At 42.8% G+C, this 21,754-nt stretch overlaps 1 protein-coding gene across 1 annotated transcript in view; it reads left to right on the forward strand.

Moving 5' to 3' along the window:
• Positions 1 to 806: 806 nt before the first annotated feature.
• The window catches only part of LOC118389594 (dual specificity protein phosphatase 7-like), a 33,662-nt gene continuing 12,714 nt past the window's right edge, over positions 807 to 21,754 (forward strand). The window contains exons 1-2 of the mRNA XM_052526163.1: positions 807 to 1,694; positions 13,449 to 13,880. Coding sequence (XP_052382123.1) covers positions 1,286 to 1,694; positions 13,449 to 13,880 — 841 coding nt within the window. The 5' untranslated portion in view covers positions 807 to 1,285. The remainder of the gene's footprint in view (positions 1,695 to 13,448; positions 13,881 to 21,754) is intronic.

Genomic DNA, 21,754 nt, shown 5'->3' on the forward strand with positions numbered 1-21,754 from the left:
AGGAAGAGATGGAGGAAGAGATGGGGAGGAGATGGGGGAGATGGAGGATGGAGGAGGAGAGATGGGGAGGAGATGGAGGAGAGATGGGGGAGGAGATGGAGGAGGAGATGGGGGAGGAGATGGAGGAGAGATGGGGAGGAGATGGAGGAGGAGATGGAGGAGGAGATGGAGGAGGAGATGGGGAGGAGATGGAGATGGATGGAGGGAGGAGATGGAGGAGGAGATGGGGAGATGGGGGAGGAGATGGAGGAGGAGATGGGGAGGAGATGGAGGAGGAGATGGGGAGGAGATGGAGATGATGGGGAGAGATGGAGGAAGAGATGGAGGAAGAGATGGAGGAAGAGATGGGGGAGGAGATGGAGGAGGAGTTGGGGGAGGAGATGGAGGAGGAGATGGAGGAGGAGATGGGGGAGGAGATGGAGGAGGAGATGGAGGAAGAGATGGAGGAAGAGATGGAGGAAGAGATGGGGGAGTGGGGGGAGGAGTTGGGGGAGGAGATGGAGGAGGAGATGGAGGAAGAGATGGAGGAAGAGATGGGGGAGGAGTTGGGGGAGGAGATGGAGGAGGAGATGGATGGTACATTGGCATGGAATAATTGCCTCTGTGCCAGAGGTTGCCCGAAATGTTTCTCTACGCAATTATGCAAATTATGCATTCGGAGATCCCAAGAGACTTCTCCGGATTCCCCGGAATCCGAACAGGTTGAATTAAGTATCAGGCACATATTTTAGGCCATTTTGTGTGCTATTCAAGTGGCGAGAGACATAGAGGGAACATGATGTCCGAAACACTTTCCACTCCGCTCCGCTGTGCGCTGCGTCTTTAACTGTTCCCCAACTCCTCCTTCTCCTTCAGTGACATACCCTCCGGTCTGCATACTCCTTTTACTTCGGTCGGCCTCTCATAGCGGTTACTGGAAATGACACACGGGAGGCGGTCGAAAGGCAAATGTCCAAAAATAATGTGCTGTAGTTATGATTCCCCTGGAAGCCACATTTTGATCAGATTTATAAAACCAGACAACACTTAGCCTATAGGGTCTTTTCAGTAATGGGACGCAGTATCAAACGGTCTGAGAGAATATCGTTAATGTGTTGAATGAAGCCCGGTGGTGTGTTGATTCCGTCTACCAGTCCGGGTGAGCTGCTGCTGTATCGTGGGACGACCGGGATCAGAGCGGACGGACGTGGTTCTGTCCATATCCATACGAGTAGAAGTTTAGCGCCGTGATTAATTTTTGTTTGGCCCGCGTGTTAGTGCAAAGAGCCGCATCTATATTTCCCTAATGAAAATTACTCGTTGGAAAGGTTCCCGGGTCGTGACAGAGATGATGTCGAGTAAAAGTGTGGAATGGCTTCAAGAGGAACTTGAGTCCGGGCTCGGGGTGAGCTCGCTACTGCTGCTGGACTGCCGATCGCACGAGCTCTACGAATCTTCACACATAGAGTCGGCCATCAATCTGGCGATTCCCGGTTTGATGCTGCGGAGACTAAAGAAGGGGAATCTACCGATCCGGTCCATCATTCCTAACAACGAGGATAAGGAGAAATTCGTAAAGCGGTGCAAAACGGACATGATTCTTCTCTACGACGAGGCCACTACGGACTGGCAGGAGACCGGGCTGGTGAGCTCTGTCCTCGGCTTGCTGCTGCAAAAGCTCCGGGATGACGGCTCCAAGGCTTTTTACCTGGAAGGTGAGACTTCGCTTCTGTGCTCTTTAATTGTGATATTTCCGTATTCTATTCTACACTCTTGGAAAAAAGGTGCAGTCTCGAACAAAATTATTTTTCGTTATTCCCAAAGGTTCCAGATAAATCCCCTTCCCGATTTTTTTATTTATTTTTTAATATATTTTTTTTTACCTTTATTTAACCAGGCAAGTCAGTTAAGAACATATTCTTATTTTCAATGACGGCCTGGGAACAGTGGGTTAACTGCCTGTTCAGGGGCAGAACGACAGATTTGTACCTTGTCAGCTCGGGGGTTTGAACTCACAACCTTCCGGTTACTAGTCCAACGCTCTAACCACGAGGCTACGTTGCCGAAAAAGTGTTCTCCTATGGGGACAGTCAAATAACCCTTTTATAACCCTTCATGTTCTAAGAGTGTATAATATATTCTGTTCTAGACTACCTGTTAGCCTACGAATCCACTAAAGCCCAAACTATGTTCTATTCCTCAGCCTGGTCTCATAGACTAAACGTAACATACTAAATTCAGTGTCTGTATTTACATTTCCTATGATATATTATGTTTGGTATGGTTACATAAGACAAGAGGTTGCTAAAGGCAAAAATGAACGGAGGGTGGTAGGTCGGGCAGATAACGTCTAGCAAGCCAAAGGTTGTGTGTTCGAATCTCATCACATGCAATATTAGCTACGTTGCAACTTCTTAGCGTGTTACCTAACCTTTCTCCTAACTCTAACCTTAACCCTTTTAGTTAACCCTAACCCTTTAACCTAATTCCTAACCTTTGTCTTAAATAACCAGGGATGCAAACTCGTCAACTTTCAGTGAAATTCGCCATTTTGAATCCAAAATAGGTGACCTACGTGATTTGTGTAGATCCAATGATAACACTTTTGTGGTAGGGGGCGGGGCAATACTGGCTGTGTCCAAGGCTCAGCCAATCGTTCACATAACAACAGAATGCAGCGCAGCTGAAGAAAGAAGAGGCAACCAACTGACTAGTTACAGCATCAGCGAGTCTTTGGAAAGGCAGCTTGTCAGTTACAGCAGCGCGTCCCCTGAACGATAACAACGAGGTAACGGTAGGGGAGAAGGTTACAACAGCGCGTCCCCTGAACGATAACAACGAGGTAACGGTAGGGGAGAAGGTTACAACAGCACCTCCCCTGAACGATAACAACGAGGTAACGGTAGGGGAGAAGGTTACAACAGCACGTCCCCTGGACGATAACAACGAGGTAACGGTAGGGGAGAAGGTTACAACAGCACGTCCCCTGAACGATAACAACGAGGTAACGTTAGGGGAGAAGGTTACAGCAGCGCGTCCCCTGAACGATAACAACGAGGTAACGGTAGGGGAGAAGGTTACAACAGCACGTCCCCTGAACGATAACAACGAGGTAACGGTAGGGGAGAAGGTTACAACAGCACGTCCCCTGGACGATAACAACGAGGTAACGGTAGGGGAGAAGGTTACAGCAGCACCTCCCCTGAACGATAACAACGAGGTAACGGTAGGGGAGAAGGTTACAACAGCACGTCCCCTGAACGATAACAACGAGGTAACGTTAGGGGAGAAGGTTACAGCAGCACCTCCCCTGAACGATAACAACGAAGTAACGGTAGGGGAGAAGGTTACAGCAGCACCTCCCCTGAACGATAACAACGAGGTAACGGTAGGGGAGAAGGTTACAGCAGCACCTCCCCTGAACGATAACAACGAGGTAACGGTAGGGGAGAAGGTTACAGCAGCACGTCCCCTGAACGATAACAACGAGGTAACGGTAGGGGAGAAGGTTACAACAGCGCGTCCCCTGAACGATAACAACGAGGTAACGGTAGGGGAGAAGGTTACAACAGCACGTCCCCTGAACGATAACAACGAGGTAACGTTAGGGAGAAGGTTACAGCAGCACCTCCCTGAACGATAACAACGAGGTAACGTTAGGGAGAAGGTTACAACAGCACCTCCCTGAACGATAACAACGAGGTAACGGTAGGGGAGAAGGTTACAGCAGCACCTCCCCTGAACGATAACAACGAAGTAACGGTAGGGGAGAAGGTTACAGCAGCACCTCCCCTGAACGATAACAACGAGGTAACGGTAGGGGAGAAGGTTACAGCAGCACCTCCCCTGAACGATAACAACGAGGTAACGGTAGGGGAGAAGGTTACAACAGCACGTCCCCTGAACGATAACAACGAGGTAACGATAGGTGAGAAGGTTACAGCAGCACGTCCCCTGAACGATAACAACGAGGTAATGTTAGGTGAGAAGGATACAGCAGCACGTCCCCTGAACGATAATGAACAGGTAACGTTAGGTGAGAAGGTTACAACAGCGCGTCCCCTGAACGATAACAACGAGGTAACGGTAGGGGAGAAGGATACAGCAGCACGTCCCCTGAACGATAATGAACAGGTAACGTTAGGGGAGAAGGTTACAGCAGCACGTCCCCTGAATGATAATGAACAGGTAACGTTAGGGGAGAAGGTTACAACAGCGCGTCCCCTGAACGATAATGAACAGGTAACAGGAGAGGAGAAGCCTGACCACTGAGACGGGGGTGAGAAGGTGATAAAGCGTACTTCATGAGCTGTAACCGAAAAACAACTGACATTTGGAAAGTTTGAGGTGAGGGAGAAAGTGTGGTGGAACGAGTATTTTAAGTATCTTGCTAGCTGGATCGAATTCTCCGCTAGCTAGCCAGAGAAATGTTGAGCAACATTAGCCAACTTTACTGATCAAATAATTTAGTTTATGGTGTGAAAATTAGCTTGCTAATAAAGTCCGACAGCTAATGTTAGCTCGCTAACGTTACAACATGAAATGAGCAAACATTAGTAACCTAACTAATTTGCCATAGTATTAACTGGTAAATGACTCCTTGCCGTTCCTCAAGTTATAACGCGTTAATTGCTTACTAAACCCCGGCAATCTGCGTGAAAATAAGAATTTGTTCTTAACTGCCTAGTTAAATAAAGGTAAAAAAAATAAAAAATAATGTTAACTAGTTATAGTTAGCTAACGAACTAACTACTACCTGTGAACAGATGTTTTCCCTCTACACTATGCGGTTCATTTTCAGAACGAGAGAATTAGGTGAAAATGAGGCGTTGCTTGTTAAACAGGTGGATTCTGGGACCAAGTGTAGCTGGAGCCTCACCTGGTTTAAGCCGGATGCCTCTATAGAGGTGAACGGAACAACACACACGTTCCCTCACTTCTTCAATACAGTGGATAGAAGGGTTGTCAGGTGTTACTCTCTGCCTGAAAGAGATCAATTATGGCAACAAAAGGGTCTCATGCTCTGCTGGCACGTTGTCGAACAAATGGCCACAGGCAGAACGTGTACAATGTAATAATGTGTAGCCTAAAGATATTGCTTTTTGTTGTGTTGAAATTGACAGTAACACGTGTGTGTGTGTGTGTGTGTGTGTGTGTGTGTGTGTGTGTGTGTGTGTGTGTGTGTGTGTGTGTGTGTGTGTGTGTGTGTGTGTGTGTGTGTGTGTGTGTGTGTGTGTGTGTGTGAGTGAGGGGGAGATTATTAAAAAATATATACTCAGTGAATGTTATTTTTGCACACATGTAGCCTTGTGCACCTGATCGATGTCTACTATCGTGGCCACTATAATAGAGCAACAATAGAAAGCCTGTTTGTTTCATTATATTTCTACTTTAAGATGGGCCCCCAAGTGCAACATTTACATGTGTGTGTGTGGTCACAAGCGTTCTATTATAAAGGCTGTCATGGTAACTCCAATATTAGTGTATTGTATTTTCTCAAGACTTGTGTCATTTGCAGTAAAGTTTAGGCAACACATAACATTGAATTGGTTTTCTTTACATTGTCTTAGCTGTGAGTTCGGTTCACATGAACCACTGGTTATTTGACACACAGAGACTGATCATGTAGATGATATATATTTGTTGTTTAATTAGTTAAAACCTGCATTCCCCCCCCCCCCCTAGCAGAGATTTATTGTATGTTTCAGTGCAACAAAAAAAAGTGTCACCTTTCTGGGCCCTCAGCGGTTGGCGTCCCTGCCTAACACCTCGACTAGCTAACGTTAGCAACAACAAATTGGAATTCACAACATGTCATACGCTCTCCAAATCCGTAACATATTGTACGAGTTACAATCCGTAACATATTGTATCATGTGAATTGTAATTGGTAACATACTGTATCATATGAATTGTAATTGGTAACATACTGTATCATATGAATTGTAATTGGTAACATACTGTATCATATGAATTGTAATTGGTAACATACTGTATCATATGAATTGTAATTGGTAACATACTGTATCGTATGAATTGTAATTGGTAACGTACTGTATCATATGAATTGTAATTGGTAACATACTGTATCATATGAATTGTAATTGGTAACATACTGTATCATGTGAATTGTAATTGGTAACGTACTGTATCATGTAATTGTAATTGGTAACATACTGTATCATATGAATTGTAATTGGTAACATACTGTATCATGTGAATTGTAATTGGTAACGTACTGTATCGCATTTAATTGTAATTGGTAACATACTGTATCATATGAATTGTAATTGGTAACAGACTGTATCATATGAATTGTAATTGGTAACAGACTGTATCGTATCATTTAATTGTAATTGGTAACATACTGTATCATGTGAATTGTAATTGGTAACATACTGTATCATATGAATTGTAATTGGTAACATACTGTATCATGTGAATTGTAATTGGTAACATACTGTATCATATGAATTGTAATTGGTAACATATTGTATCATGTGAATTGTAATTGGTAACATACTGTATCATATGAATTGTAATTGGTAACATACTGTATCATATGAATTGTAATTGGTAACATACTGTATCATATGAATTGTAATTGGTAACATACTGTATCATATGAATTGTAATTGGTAACATACTGTATCATATGAATTGTAATTGGTAACATACTGTATCATATGAATTGTAATTGGTAACATACTGTATCATATGAATTGTAATTGGTAACATACTGTATCATATGAATTGTAATTGGTAACATACTGTATCATATGAATTGTAATCGGTAACATACTGTATCATATGAATTGTAATTGGTAACATACTGTATCATATGAATTGTAATTGGTAACATACTGTATCATATGAATTGTAATTGGTAACATACTGTATCATATGAATTGTAATTGGTAACATACTGTATCATATGAATTGTAATTGGTAACATACTGTATCATATGAATTGTAATTGGTAACGTACTGTATCATGTGAATTGTAATTGGTAACATATTGTACGAGTTGAATTGTAATTGGTAACATACTGTATCATATGAATTGTAATTGGTAACATACTGTATCATATGAATTGTAATTGGTAACATACTGTATCATATGAATTGTAATTGGTAACATACTGTATCATATGAATTGTAATTGGTAACATACTGTATCATATGAATTGTAATTGGTAACATACTGTATCATATGAATTGTAATTGGTAACATACTGTATCATGTGAATTGTAATTGGTAACATACTGTATCATATGAATTGTAATTGGTAACATACTGTATCATATGAATTGTAATTGGTAACATACTGTATCATATGAATTGTAATTGGTAACATACTGTATCATATGAATTGTAATTGGTAACATACTGTATCATATGAATTGTAATTGGTAACATACTGTATCATGTGAATTGTAATCGGTAACATACTGTATCATATGAATTGTAATTGGTAACATACTGTATCATATGAATTGTAATTGGTAACATACTGTATCATGTGAATTGTAATTGGTAACATATCATACGAATTGGATGATGGACATCCACAAATTAATACATACCATAAAAAACGTAACATATCGTACTAAATGGAGTGTTATGTAATTTACATACAGAATAATACGAAATGCTGTGAAACCAGGTTGCAGCCATTCCTAAGAGGCGGTAGGTAGAGCCTAGCGTTGGAATCCCCGAGCAGACGAGGTACGAAAATCTGCCGTTCTGCCATTGAACAAGGCAGTTAACCCACTGTTCCTAGGCCGTTCTGCCATTGAACAAGGCAGTTAACCCACTGTTCCTAGGCCGTTCTGCCATTGAACAAGGCAGTTAACCCACCGTTCCTAGGCCGTTCTGCCATTGAACAAGGCAGTTAACCCACTGTTCCTAGGCCGTTCTGCCCCTGAACAAGGCAGTTAACCCACTGTTCCTAGGCCGCTCTGCCATTGAACAAGGCAGTTAACCCACTGTTCCTAGGCCGTTCTGCCCCTGAACAAGGCAGTTAACCCACTGTTCCTAGGCCGTTCTGCCCCTGAACAAGGCAGTTAACCCACTGTTCCTAGGCCGTTCTGCCCCTGAACAAGGCAGTTAACCCACTGTTCCTAGGCCGTTCTGCCCCTGAACAAGGCAGTTAACCCACTGTTCCTAGGCCGTTCTGCCCCTGAACAAGGCAGTTAACCCACCGTTCCTAGGCCGTTCTGCCATTGAACAAGGCAGTTAACCCACCGTTCCTAGGCCGTTCTGCCCCTGAACAAGGCAGTTAACCCACTGTTCCTAGGCCGTTCTGCCCCTGAACAAGGCAGTTAACCCACTGTTCCTAGGCCGTTCTGCCCCTGAACAAGGCAGTTAACCCACCGTTCCTAGGCCGTTCTGCCATTGAACAAGGCAGTTAACCCACCGTTCCTAGGCCGTTCTGCCCCTGAACAAGGCAGTTAACCCACCGTTCCTAGGCCGTTCTGCCATTGAACAAGGCAGTTAACCCACCGTTCCTAGGCCGTTCTGCCCCTGAACAAGGCAGTTAACCCACTGTTCCTAGGCCGTTCTGCCCCTGAACAAGGCAGTTAACCCACTGTTCCTAGGCCGTTCTACCCCTGAACAAGGCAGTTAACCCACTGTTCCTAGGCCGTTCTGCCCCTGAACAAGGCAGTTAACCCACTGTTCCTAGGCCGTTCTGCCCCTGAACAAGGCAGTTAACCCACCGTTTCTAGGCCGTCATTGTAATTAAGGATTTGTTCTTAACTGATATGCCTCGTTAAATAAAGATACTAATGTTACCACTGGATTACAGCCCAAGTTATATAGTCGCTAAATCAAGGCAACCGTATGACACTAATGATCTATTTGTTTCCCTTTGAACAAGTTACACTATTCTTTTCCATTCTAGTCTGTATCATATTAAAGTTGTAAAATAATTGTTGTCTGAATGAAAAGTCAATGGATGGCAGCCATGTTTCCTCTGCTATAATATACAGTATTAGGATATAAAAAAAATACTGCTCTTTATTTTCTCAAACGCTTCAAAATAAACCAGTTATATTTTGGTTTAGTGGTTGGTTTAGTTTTTGTATTGTCTAGGTGTTAACCCTGTCTAGGGTTTTTGTATATCTATGGGGTTTTGGCATTGTCTAGGTGTTAACCTGTCTAGGGTTTTTGTATATCTATGGGGTTTTGGCATTGTCTAGGTGTTATCCTGTCTAGGGTTTTTGTATATCTATGGGGTTTTGGCATTGTCTAGGTGTTAACCTGTCTAGGGTTTTTGTATATCTATGGGGTTTTGGCATTGTCTAGGTACATGTAGGTCTATGGTCGCCTGATTGATTCCAATCTGTAGGCAGTGTTGGGAATGATCCATTCTTCTTCTATTGTCTTAATAGTCGTTTATTTCTTACGCTGTCACAGTAGTAAGAATCACAATGGTTCAAGCCCTTTAACTTTCGACTGTTAGACCAATCTAATCGAATCTAACAGAAGCTCACCCCCGAGTGCTGAAGCGTGTAAAAATAGTCTGTTCCTCTGTTGCAACACTCACTACTGAGTTCCAAACTGCCTCTGGAAGCAACGTCAGTAAACTAACTGTTTGTTGGGAGCTTAATGAAACAGGTTTCCATGGCCGAGCAGTCGCACACAAGCCCAAGATCACCATGGGCCATGCCAAGCGTCGGCTGGAGTGGTGTAAAGTCCGCCGCCATTGGACCATGGAACAGTAGATGTGCATTCTTTGGAGTGAGGAATCACGCTTCACCATCTGGCAGTCCGATGGACAAATCTGGGTTTTGGTGGATGCCAGGAGAACACTACCTGCCCCAATGCATAGTGCCAACTGTAAAGTTTGGTGGAGGAGGAATAATTCTTTGGGGATGTTTTTCATGGTTGACACTATTGCATACAATGACATTGTAGACGATTCTGTGCTTCCAACTTGGTAGCAACAGTTTGGAGAAGGTCCTTCTTACCTGTTTCAGCATGACAATGCCCCCTGTGCACAAAGCGAGGTCCATACAGAAGTGGTTTGTCGAGATCGGTGTGGAAGAACTTGACTGTCCTGCACAGAGTCCTGACTTTAACCCGATTGAACACCTTTGGGATGAATTGGAACGTTGACTGTGAGTCAGGACTTATCACCCAACATCAGTGCCCGACCTCACAATTACTTGTGGTTGAATGGAAGAAAGTGCCCCCCCAGCATTGTTCCAACATCTAGTGGAAAGCCTTCCCAGAAGAGTGGAGGCTGTTAAAGCAGTAAAGGGGGGTCCAACTCCATATTAAAGCCTTCCCAGAAGAGTGGAGGCTGTTATAGCAGAAAAGGGGGGGACCAACCCCATATTAATGCCTATGATTCCATCGGCAGGTTCCCACATTCTTTTGGTTATGTAGACAGCACACAGTGTAGAAGTAGTTCCATATCTTGGCCCCGTTTCCCAGGGCGATGGAATGTAGGCTCATTGGTGTTTTTAACGATGCTTCTTTCGTATACGACGACCGAATATGTAACATGCGTTTCTCAAAACACCGTTCCGAAAGAACATTCGTCAAAGCTGTATCGTTGAGGCAAGTTGTTTTAATAGTGATAGATAGAATCGATAGAAAGACAGCTCTGCTCTCGGATCAGTCTTCTCCATTTAAATCTTACCGTAACATTATAATTATTCCACAATACTGACGACGGATCAGTTCCTAGAAAGATATTATCACGTAGTATGATTGCACATATTCATGCGGCTTATTATAATGCTTACCCTATAATAATGTAACGAACATCTAAATGTGGCACATTATTGTGCACGTTAGGCTAAATTTCATAAAATATATTTACAATATAAAATTACAGACAGTAGCCTACAAGGCGGCAGGGTAGCCTAGTGGTTAGAGCGTTGGACTAGTAACCGCAAGGTTGCAAGTTCAAACCCCCGAGCTGACAAGGTACAAATCTTTCGTTCTGCCCCTGAACAGGCAGTTAACCCACTGTTCCTAGGCGTATAGGCCTATAGCCTACTGTATTTACATGTTAATGCTTTCATCTCAGGTCTATTCATTTGAAGCATCCTTTTTATACGTCGCTTGTTTGTATTAATTGCAAAGACTTGGGCAACTTTCAATTGGTAGTCAACTTTGGTGGTCATAGCGGATAAACCGTGTGATTCCACGTTTAGCGGAGATGTTCCGTGTATTATGTGACGCGCGGCGGAGATCCATTTTAACGATACATTTAGCTGTTCTACCAGCGGTCTGACGCGGGCGTTATATTACGAGCGTTTTCAAGTGCAACGTTAATAACCAGGCTTTTTTGGGAAACAGCTCGGAGATTTAAGGATGCTCCTACGAACTTTCTAACGATTAACTTAACTTTAAGATGCTTTTGGGGAAGCGGGCCTATGAAATGTTGAAGGAGTGGAAACATGGGATGTACAGTAATCCCATTCCCAAAACATCAGTGTTTGAGATGGGTTTATTATTGTGTTATAGGGTTTAATGTGCTAACGTATCAGTATACATTTATTTTACCGTCATGTAGGAAGTAGGCCCGTTTCCGTTTCCTGTCTAGCACATATAAATAGTATCTGGTTGTTCTTGGAGTTTGTTTCGCCATTTTGAATTGGTGTTCACACCTTTCGGTCAGTATTCTGGTAGATCTCTGTTCATGCTATCATTTATCACACACACAGACGATATTCCAATTTGCACATTGGACAATAAAGCTATAATCTATTCTAATTTCTCTGTATTGTATTTATAGAATCGCTGGAATGACGTGTCACAGAACCTGTCACAGAACCTTTCTCATATTGTGATTCTGACCCATCTGTGTTCCTGTTCTTTCCAGCAGTTCTCTTCTGTTCTATTTGATTCTATTTGATTTGATTCTATTCTAAAACGTCTCTTTTGTTCATTCCAGCAGTTCTCTTCTGTTCTATTTGATTCTATTTGATTTGATTCTATTCTAAAACGTCTCTTGTTCTTTCCAGCAGTTCTCTTCTGTTTTATTTGATTTGATTCTAAAACGTCTCTTTTGTTCTTTCCAGCAGTTCTCTTCTGTTCTATTTGATTCTAAAACGTCTCTTTTGTTCATTCCAGCAGTTCTCTTCTGTTCTATTTGATTCTATTTGATTTGATTCTATTCTAAAACGTCTCTTTTGTTCATTCCAGCAGTTCTCTTCTGTTCTATTTGATTCTATTTGATTTGATTCTATTCTAAAACGTCTCTTGTTCTTTCCAGCAGTTCTCTTCTGTTTTATTTGATTTGATTCTAAAACGTCTCTTTTGTTCTTTCCAGCAGTTCTCTTCTGTTCTATTTGATTCTATTCTAAAACGTCTCTTTTGTTCTTTCCAGCAGTTCTCTTCTGTTCTATTTGATTTGATTCTATTCTAAAACGTCTCTTTTGTTCTTTCCAGCAGTTCTCTTCTGTTCTATTTGATTCTATTTGATTTGATTCTATTCTAAAACGTCTCTTTTGTTCTTTCCAGCAGTTCTCTTCTGTTCTATTTGATTCTATTTGATTTGATTCTATTCTAAAACATCTCTTTTGTTCTTTCCAGCAGTTCTCTTCTGTTCTATTTGATTCTATTTGATTTGATTCTATTCTAAAGCATCTCTTTTGTTCTTTCCAGCAGTTCTCTTCTGTTCTATTTGATTTAATTATATTCTAAAACGTCTCTTTTGTTCTTTCCAGCAGTTCTCTTCTGTTCTATTTGATTCTATTTGATTTGATTCTATTCTAAAGCATCTCTTTTGTTCTTTCCAGCAGTTCTCTTCTGTTCTATTTGATTCTATTTGATTTGATTCTATTCTAAAGCATCTCTTTTGTTCTTTCCAGCAGTTCTCTTCTGTTCTATTTGATTCTATTTGATTTGATTCTATTCTAAAACGTCTCTTTTGTTCTTTCCAGCAGTTCTCTTCTGTTCTATTTGATTCTATTTGATTTGATTCTATTCTAAAACATCTCTTTTGTTCTTTCCAGCAGTTCTCTTCTGTTCTATTTGATTCTATTCTAAAACGTCTCTTTTGTTCTTTCCAGCAGTTCTCTTCTGTTCTATTTGATTCTATTCTAAAATGTCTCTTTTGTTCTTTCCAGCAGTTCTCTTCTGTTCTATTTGATTCTATTCTAAAATGTCTCTTTTGTTCTTTCCAGCAGTTCTCCTCTGTTCTATTTGATTCTATTTGATTTGATTCTATTCTAAAACATCTCTTTTGTTCTTTCCAGCAGTTCTCTTCTGTTCTATTTGATTCTATTCTAAAATGTCTCTTTTGTTCTTTCCAGCAGTTCTCTTCTGTTCTATTTGATTCTATTCTAAAATGTCTCTTTTGTTCTTTCCAGCAGTTCTCTTCTGTTCTATTTGATTCTATTCTAAAATGTCTCTTTTGTTCTTTCCAGCAGTTCTCTTCTGTTCTATTTGATTTGATTCTATTTGATTTGATTCTATTCTAAAACGTCTCTTTTGTTGTTTCCAGGTGGATTCAACAAGTTCCAGACAGACTACCCAGAACACTGTGAGATCAACCTTGACTGTTCCTGCCCCAGCAGTTCCCCGCCTGCGTCCGTCCTGGGGCTGGGGGGGCTGAGGATCAGCTCTGACTGTTCTGATGGGGAGTCATCGGACAGGGAACCGGTCAGCGCCACCGAGTCCGAGGGCAGCCCTCTCCCCAACAACCAGCCTGCCTTCCCGGTCCAGATCTTACCGTACCTCTACCTGGGCTGTGCCAAAGACTCCACCAATCTGGACATCCTGGGGAAGTATAATATTAAGTACATCCTGAACGTCACGCCCAACCTGCCCAACATGTTTGAACACGACGGAGACTTCAAGTACAAACAGATCCCCATCTCCGATCACTGGAGCCAAAACCTCTCGCAGTTTTTCCCAGAGGCCATTTCTTTCATTGGTGAGTTGTAGCAGTAGCCTGCTCATTTGAATGTTGTTCTATCACAGATCAGGTGGAGTTCAGAGTCTTTTCATTCTTGTCTTGTGTTTTGTAATGTTCGCTTGCGTAATGTTTTATGAACCCAGGTCAGAGTTGATTCATTTGAAAAATTGTTTCCTCAGCTCATCCCACCAACATTCAGGTTATATAACTATAAAACTCAATTAGGCAGCGCTAGATTCATTAAGTTGTTGGCTGAGACAAACGAGCTGTCTTATTGCTTAAAACATAGATGTACAAGTACAATAACAAAGCTTATAACTCAAAACATATACAGTATAGACGTATGAGTCAGCAACTTAAGCTAACAAGCCTCAGACGCATTAAGAAACAACTCTGATCTCTTTCTGAGCGGTTTGTGGTATTTCCTGCTACACGCCTCATTTCACACCATGAACGTTGTGAGTCATGACTTGATCTGAGCCGCTCTAGCGTTGGAGGGATTATATCATCAAATCACAATGTGGGCCTTTAATTAACTCATAATATAATATAATATAATAATATATGCCGTTTAGCTGACGCTTTTATCCAAAGCGACTTACAGTCATGTGTGCATACATTCTACGTATGGGTGGTCCCGGGTATCGAACCCACTACCCTGGCGTTACAAGCGCCATGCTCTACCAACTGAGCCACGGAAGGACCTCATCAACAGTTGGCCAACAGGTTTCTAGCACACTCATTATACAACAGAAGGGAACCACTGTGAATGAAGTAGGCCAGGTCATTTAGAGAAGCACTGTGAATGAAGTAGGCCAGGTCATTTAGAGAAGCACTGTGAATGAAGTAGGCCAGGTCATTTAGAGAAGCACTGTGAATGAAGTAGGTCAGGTCATTTAGAGAAGCACTGTGAATGAAGTAGGCCAGGTCATTTAGAGAAGCACTGTGAATGAAGTAGGCCAGGTCATTTAGAGAAGCACTGTGAATGAAGTAGGCCAGGTCATTTAGAGAAGCACTGTGAATGAAGTAGGTCAGGTCATTTAGAGAAGCACTGTGAATGAAGTAGGCCAGGTCATTTAGAGAGGCACTGTGAATGAAGTAGGCCAGGTCATTTAGAGAAGCACTGTGAATGAAGTAGGCCAGGTCATTTAGAGAAGCACTGTGAATGAAGTAGGCCAGGTCATTTAGAGAAGCACTGTGAATGAAGTAGGCCAGGTCATTTAGAGAAGCACTGTGAATGAAGTAGGCCAGGTCATTTAGAGAAGCACTGTGAATGAAGTAGGCCAGGTCATTTAGAGAAGCACTGTGAATGAAGTAGGTCAGGTCATTTAGAGAAGCACTGTGAATGAAGTAGGCCAGGTCATTTAGAGAAGCACTGTGAATGAAGTAGGCCAGGTCATTTAGAGAAGCACTGTGAATGAAGTAGGCCAGGTCATTTAGAGAAGCACTGTGAATGAAGTAGGCCAGGTCATTTAGAGAAGCACTGTGAATGAAGTAGGCCAGGTCATTTAGAGAAGCACTGTGAATGAAGTAGGCCAGGTCATTTAGAGAAGCACTGTGAATGAAGTAGGCCAGGTCATTTAGAGAAGCACTGTGAATGAAGTAGGCCAGGTCATTTAGAGAGGCACTGTGAATGAAGTAGGCCAGGTCATTTAGAGAAGCACTGTGAATGAAGTAGGCCAGGTCATTTAGAGAAGCACTGTGAATGAAGTAGGCCAGGTCATTTAGAGAAGCACTGTGAATGAAGTAGGCCAGGTCATTTAGAGAAGCACTGTGAATGAAGTATGCCAGGTCATTTAGAGAAGCACTGTGAATGAAGTAGGCCAGGTCATTTAGAGAAGCACTGTGAATGAAGTAGGCCAGGTCATTTAGAGAAGCACTGTGAATGAAGTAGCCCAGGTCATTTAGAGAACCACTGTGAATGAAGTAGGCCAGGACATTTAGAGAACCACTGTGAATGAAGTAGGCCAGGTCATTTAGAGAACCACTGTGAATGAAGTAGGCCAGGTCATTTAGAGAAGCACTGTGAATGAAGTAGGCCAGGTCATTTAGAGAACCACTGTGAATGAAGTAGGCCAGGTCATTTAGAGAAGCACTGTGAATGAAGTAGGTCAGGTCATTTAGAGAAGCACTGTGAATGAAGTAGGCCAGGTCATTTAGAGAAGCACTGTGAATGAAGTAGGCCAGGTCATTTAGAGAAGCACTGTGAATGAAGTAGGCCAGGTCATTTAGAGAAGCACTGTGAATGAAGTAGGCCAGGTCATTTAGAGAACCACTGTGAATGAAGTAGGCCAGGTCATTTAGAGAGGCACTGTGAATGAAGTAGGCCAGGTCATTTAGAGAGGCACTGTGAATGAAGTAGGCCAGGTCATTTAGAGAAGCACTGTGAATGAAGTAGGCCAGGTCATTTAGAGAAGCACTGTGAATGAAGTAGGCCAGGTCATTTAGAGAAGCACTGTGAATGAAGTATGCCAGGTCATTTAGAGAAGCACTGTGAATGAAGTAGGCCAGGTCATTTAGAGAAGCACTGTGAATGAAGTAGGCCAGGTCATTTAGAGAAGCACTGTGAATGAAGTAGGCCAGGTCATTTAGAGAACCACTGTGAATGAAGTAGGCCAGGACATTTAGAGAACCACTGTGAATGAAGTAGGCCAGGTCATTTAGAGAACCACTGTGAATGAAGTAGGCCAGGTGATTTAGAGAAGCACTGTGAATGAAGTAGGCCAGGTCATTTAGAGAACCACTGTGAATGAAGTAGGCCAGGTCATTTAGAGAACCACTGTGAATGAAGTAGGCCAGGTCATTTAGAGAACCACCGTGAATGAAGTAAGCCAGGTCATTTAGAGAAGCACTGTGAATGAAGTAGGCCAGGTCATTTAGAGAAGCACTGTGAATGAAGTAGGCCAGGTCATTTGGAGAAGCACTGTGAATGAAGTAGGCCAGGTCATTTAAAGAAGCACTGTGAATGAAGTAGGCCAGGTCATTTTGACCAGCACTGTGAATGAAGTAGGCCAGGTCATTTAGAGAACCACTGTGAATGAAGTAGGCCTGGACATTTAGAGAACCACTGTGAATGAAGTAGGCCAGGTCATTTAGAGAACCACTGTGAATGACGTAGGCCAGGTAATTTAGAGAACCACTGTGAATGAAGTAGGCCAGGTCATTTAGAGAACCACTGTGAATGACGTAGGCCAGGTCATTTAGAGAACCACTGTGAATGAAGTAGGCCAGGTCATTTAGAGAACCACTGTGAATGACGTAGGCCAGGTAATTTAGAGAACCACTGTGAATGAAGTAGGCCAGGTCATTTAGAGAACCACTGTGAATGACGTAGGCCAGGTCATTTAGAGAACCACTGTGAATGAAGTAGGCCAGGTCATTTAGAGAACCACTGTGAATGAAGTAGGCCAGGTCATTTAGAGAACCATTGGGAATTAAGTAGGACAGGTCACCTTGAACACTGTGAAGACTGAATAGTGAAGGATAGACTTTACTTGTTGACCACACCACCCACCACCGCCCTCGCATGTGCGAGCGTTGCAAAATTAACACAAACGTTATTCTATTCGATTTGAAAAAACACAAAAAATACACCTTATGGAACAGCAGAATTGAGTACTACATAGAGCCATGACGACATGGAACTCTATTCCACAGTACTACATAGAGCCATGACAACATGGAACTCTATTCCACAGTAGTACATAGAGCCATGACGACATGGAACTCTATTCCACAGTACTACATAGAGCCATGACGACATGGAACTCTATTCCACAGTAGTACATAGAGCCATGACTACAACATCACGTTTTTTGTTTTTATAAAGTAGCTCATGCCAGCAGTAAATTAGATAAATAAAAATACACCTTATGGAACAGTAGGTACTGTGAAGCAACACAAACATAGACACATGCATGCAAACACACGATAACATACGTACCATACACACATGGATCTTGTGTTATAGATATGTGGTAGTAGAGTAGAGGCCCGAGGGCACACACTTAGTCTGTTTGGAATGTAATGTTATTGATCTGCCTTAATTTTGCTGGACCATAGGAAGAGTAGCTGCTGCCTTGGCAGGAACTAATGGGGATCCATAATAAACCCCAGGAAGAGTAGCTGCTGCCTTGGCAGGAACTAATGGGGATCCATAATAAACCCCAGGAAGAGTAGCTGCTGCCTTGGCAGGAACTAATGGGGATCCATAATAAACCCCAGGAAGAGTAGCTGCTGCCTTGGCAGGAACTAATGGGGATCCATAATAAACCCCAGGAAGAGTAGCTGCTGCCTTGGCAGGAACTAATGGGGATCCATAATAAACCCCAGGAAGAGTAGCTGCTGCCTTGGCAGGAACTAATGGGGATTCATAATAAACCCCAGGAAGAGTAGCTGCTGCCTTGGCAGGAACTAATGGGGATCCATAATAAACCCCAGGAAGAGTAGCTGCTGCCTTGACAGGAACTAATGGGGATTCATAATAAACCCCAGGAAGAGTAGCTGCTGCCTTGACAGGAACTAATGGGGATCCATAATAAACCTCAGGAAGAGTAGCTGCAGCCTTGACAGGAACTAATGGGGATTCATAATAAACCCCAGGAAGAGTAGCTGCTGCCTTGACAGGAACTAATGGGGATCCATAATAAACCTCAGGAAGAGTAGCTGCTGCCTTGGCAGGAACTAATTGGGATCCATAATAAACCCCAGGAAGAGTAGCTGCTGCCTTGGCAGGAACTAATGGGGATTCATAATAAACCCCAGGAAGAGTAGCTGCTGCCTTGGCAGGAACTAATGGGGATCCATAATAAACCTCAGGAAGAGTAGCTGCTGCCTTGACAGGAACTAATGGGGATTCATAATAAACCCCAGGAAGAGTAGCTGCTGCCTTGGCAGGAAATAATGGGGATCCATAACAAACCCCAGGAAGAGTAGCTGCTGCCTTGGCAGGAAATAATGGGGATCCATAACAAACCCCAGGAAGAGTAGCTGCTGCCTTGACAGGAAATAATGGGGATCCATAATAAACCCCAGGAAGAGTAGCTGCTGCCTTGGCAGGAAATAATGGGGATCCATAATTAATACAATTGTTGCACCCACACTACTCGCATGCGTCAACGAGCGTCTACTTAGCCAGGCGCAAAAATAGAAATGTGTTCTATTTGTGACGCTTGGAGCACTGCAAGTCCCGCCTGTCCCATCTCCTCATTGGATTTTAGGAGCGTATACCTACGTGGGTGATTGAAAGATAAACTGAGGTCCACTCCAGTTGGTGGTGGTAATGCACCTTAATGTTGGTTGCCAACCGCCATATAAAGTCCACAGAAGAAGAAGAAGCCTGAAGGAGGAGAGATTACTAGAAACAAGCTAGGGATCCTTTTATCTGTGGATTAATTGTCGGAAGAGGACCTTGTGCATTTCAGGTAAAATAACAACCTGATGTTTATATCCCAGGACAACAGCAAGCTAGCTGCCAATCAATGTTTATCACTTATCGGCCTGTCCCCAAATTAATATAGTTGGTTCAGAGTTCATTTTGACATTTCAACTTGCGTGTCCTGATCTCGCCTGGGTGGACAAAGTCGGCATGCGCGCGATGGCAGACGCCGTGCTCAGTCTGGTCTGCATGTTACTTTGTAATGAATGATGGATAACTAGGGTTGTTTGGCTGATGGATGGCTAGGGGTTCATAGCGTTGGGTCAGTAACTGAAAGGTTGCTGGTTCGATTCACTGAGGTAACTCGGTGAAAAGTCTGTCTGTACCCTTGAGCAAGGCACTTAGCCCTAATTGCTCCTGTAATTCGCTCTGGATAAGAGCGTCAGCTCGGTAACTAAAATATAAATGCAAGATAAAAACGTCCGTGGAAACAGTGAAGAAATACAGTTGAACCTTTAATTAGTTTAACCTCCATGACTTGAGAAGTAGTGCACTACATAGGGAATAGGGCTCTGGTATAAAGTAGTGCACTACATAGGGAATAGGGCCCTGGTCTATAGTAGTGCACTACATAGGGAATAGGGCTCTGGTCTATAGTAGTACCACTATATAGGGAATAGGGCTCTGGTCTATAGCAGTGCACTATATAGGGAATAGGGCTCTGGTCTATAGCAGTGCACTATATAGGGAATAGGGCTCTGGTCTATAGTAGTACCACTATATAGGGAATAGGGCTCTGGTCTATAGTAGTGCACTATATAGGGAATAGGGCTCTGGTCTATAGTAGTGCACTATATAGGGAATAGGGCTCTGGTCTATAGTAGTGCACTATATAGGGAATAGGGCTCTGGTCTATAGTAGTGCACTATATAGGGAATAGGGCTCTGGTCTATAGTAGTACCACTATATAGGGAATAGGGCTCTGGTCTATAGTAGTACCACTATATAGGGAATAGGGCTCTGGTCTATAGTAGTACCACTATATAGGGAATAGGGCTCTGGTCTATAGTAGTGCACTATATAGGGAATAGGGCTCTGGTCTATAGTAGTGCACTATATAGGGAATAGGGCTCTGGTCTATAGTAGTGTACTATATCGGGAATAGGGCTCTGGTGTAAAGTAGTGCACTATATCGGGAATAGGGCTCTGGTGTAAAGTAATTCACTATATAGGGAATAGGGCTCTGGTGTAAAGTAGTGCACTATATAGGGAATAGGGCTCTGGTATAAAGTAATTCACTATATAGGGAATAGGGCTCTGGTGTAAAGTAGTGCACTATATAGGGAATAGGGCTCTGGTATAAAGTAATTCACTATATCGGGAATAGGGCTCTGGTCTACAGTAGTGCACTATATCGGGAATAGGGCTCTGGTATAAAGTAGTGCACTATATCGGAATAGGGCTCTGGTATAAAGTAGTGCACTATATCGGGAATAGGTCTCTGGTATAAAGTAGTGCACTATATCGGGAATAGGGCTCTGGTATAAAGTAGTGCACTATATCGGGAATAGGGCTCTGGTATAAAGTAATGCACTATATAGGGAATAGGGCTCTGGACTACAGTAGTGCACTATATAGGGAATAGGGCTCTGGTCTAAGTAGTGCACTATATAGGGAATAGGGCTCTGGTATAAAGTAGTGCACTATATAGGGAATAGGGCTCTGGTATAAAGTAGTGCACTATATATGGAATAGGGCTCTGGTATAAAGTAGTGTACTATATAGGGCTCTGGTCTACAGTAGTGGAATAGGGAATAGGGCTCTGGTCTAAAGTAGTACCACTATATAGGGAATAGGGCTCTGGTCTAAAGTAGTGCACTATATAGGGAATAGGGCTCTGGTCTAAAGTAGTGCACTATATCGGGAATAGGGCTCTGGTCTACAGTAGTACCACTATATAGGGAATAGGGCTCTGGTCTAAGTAATGCACTATATAGGGAATAGGGCTCTGGTCTATACTAGTGCACTATATAGGAATAGGGCTCTGGTCTATAGTAGTACCACTATATATAGGGAATAGGTCTCTGTTATAAAGTAGTGCACTATATAGGGAATAGGGCTCTGGTCTATACTATTGCACTATATAGGGAATAGGGCTCTGGTCTATACTATTGCACTATATAGGGAATAGGGCTCTGGTCTAAAGTAGTGCACTATATAGGGAATAGGGCTCTGGTCTATACTAGTGCACTATATAGGGAATAGGGCTCTGGTCGATACTAGTCCACTATATAGGGAATAGGGCTCTGGTCTGTAGTAGTGCACTATATAGGGAATAGGGCTCTGGTCTATAGTAGTACCACTATATAGGGAATAGGGCTCTGGTCTATAGTAGTACCACTATGTAGGGAATAGGGCTCTGGTATAAAGTACTGCACTATATAGGGAATAGGGCTCTGGTCTATACTAGTGCACTATATAGGGAATAGGGCTCTGGTCTAAAGTAGTGCACTAT

This window comes from Oncorhynchus keta, chromosome 10 (genome assembly GCF_023373465.1).
Source record: "Oncorhynchus keta strain PuntledgeMale-10-30-2019 chromosome 10, Oket_V2, whole genome shotgun sequence".
NCBI lineage: Eukaryota > Metazoa > Chordata > Actinopteri > Salmoniformes > Salmonidae > Oncorhynchus > Oncorhynchus keta.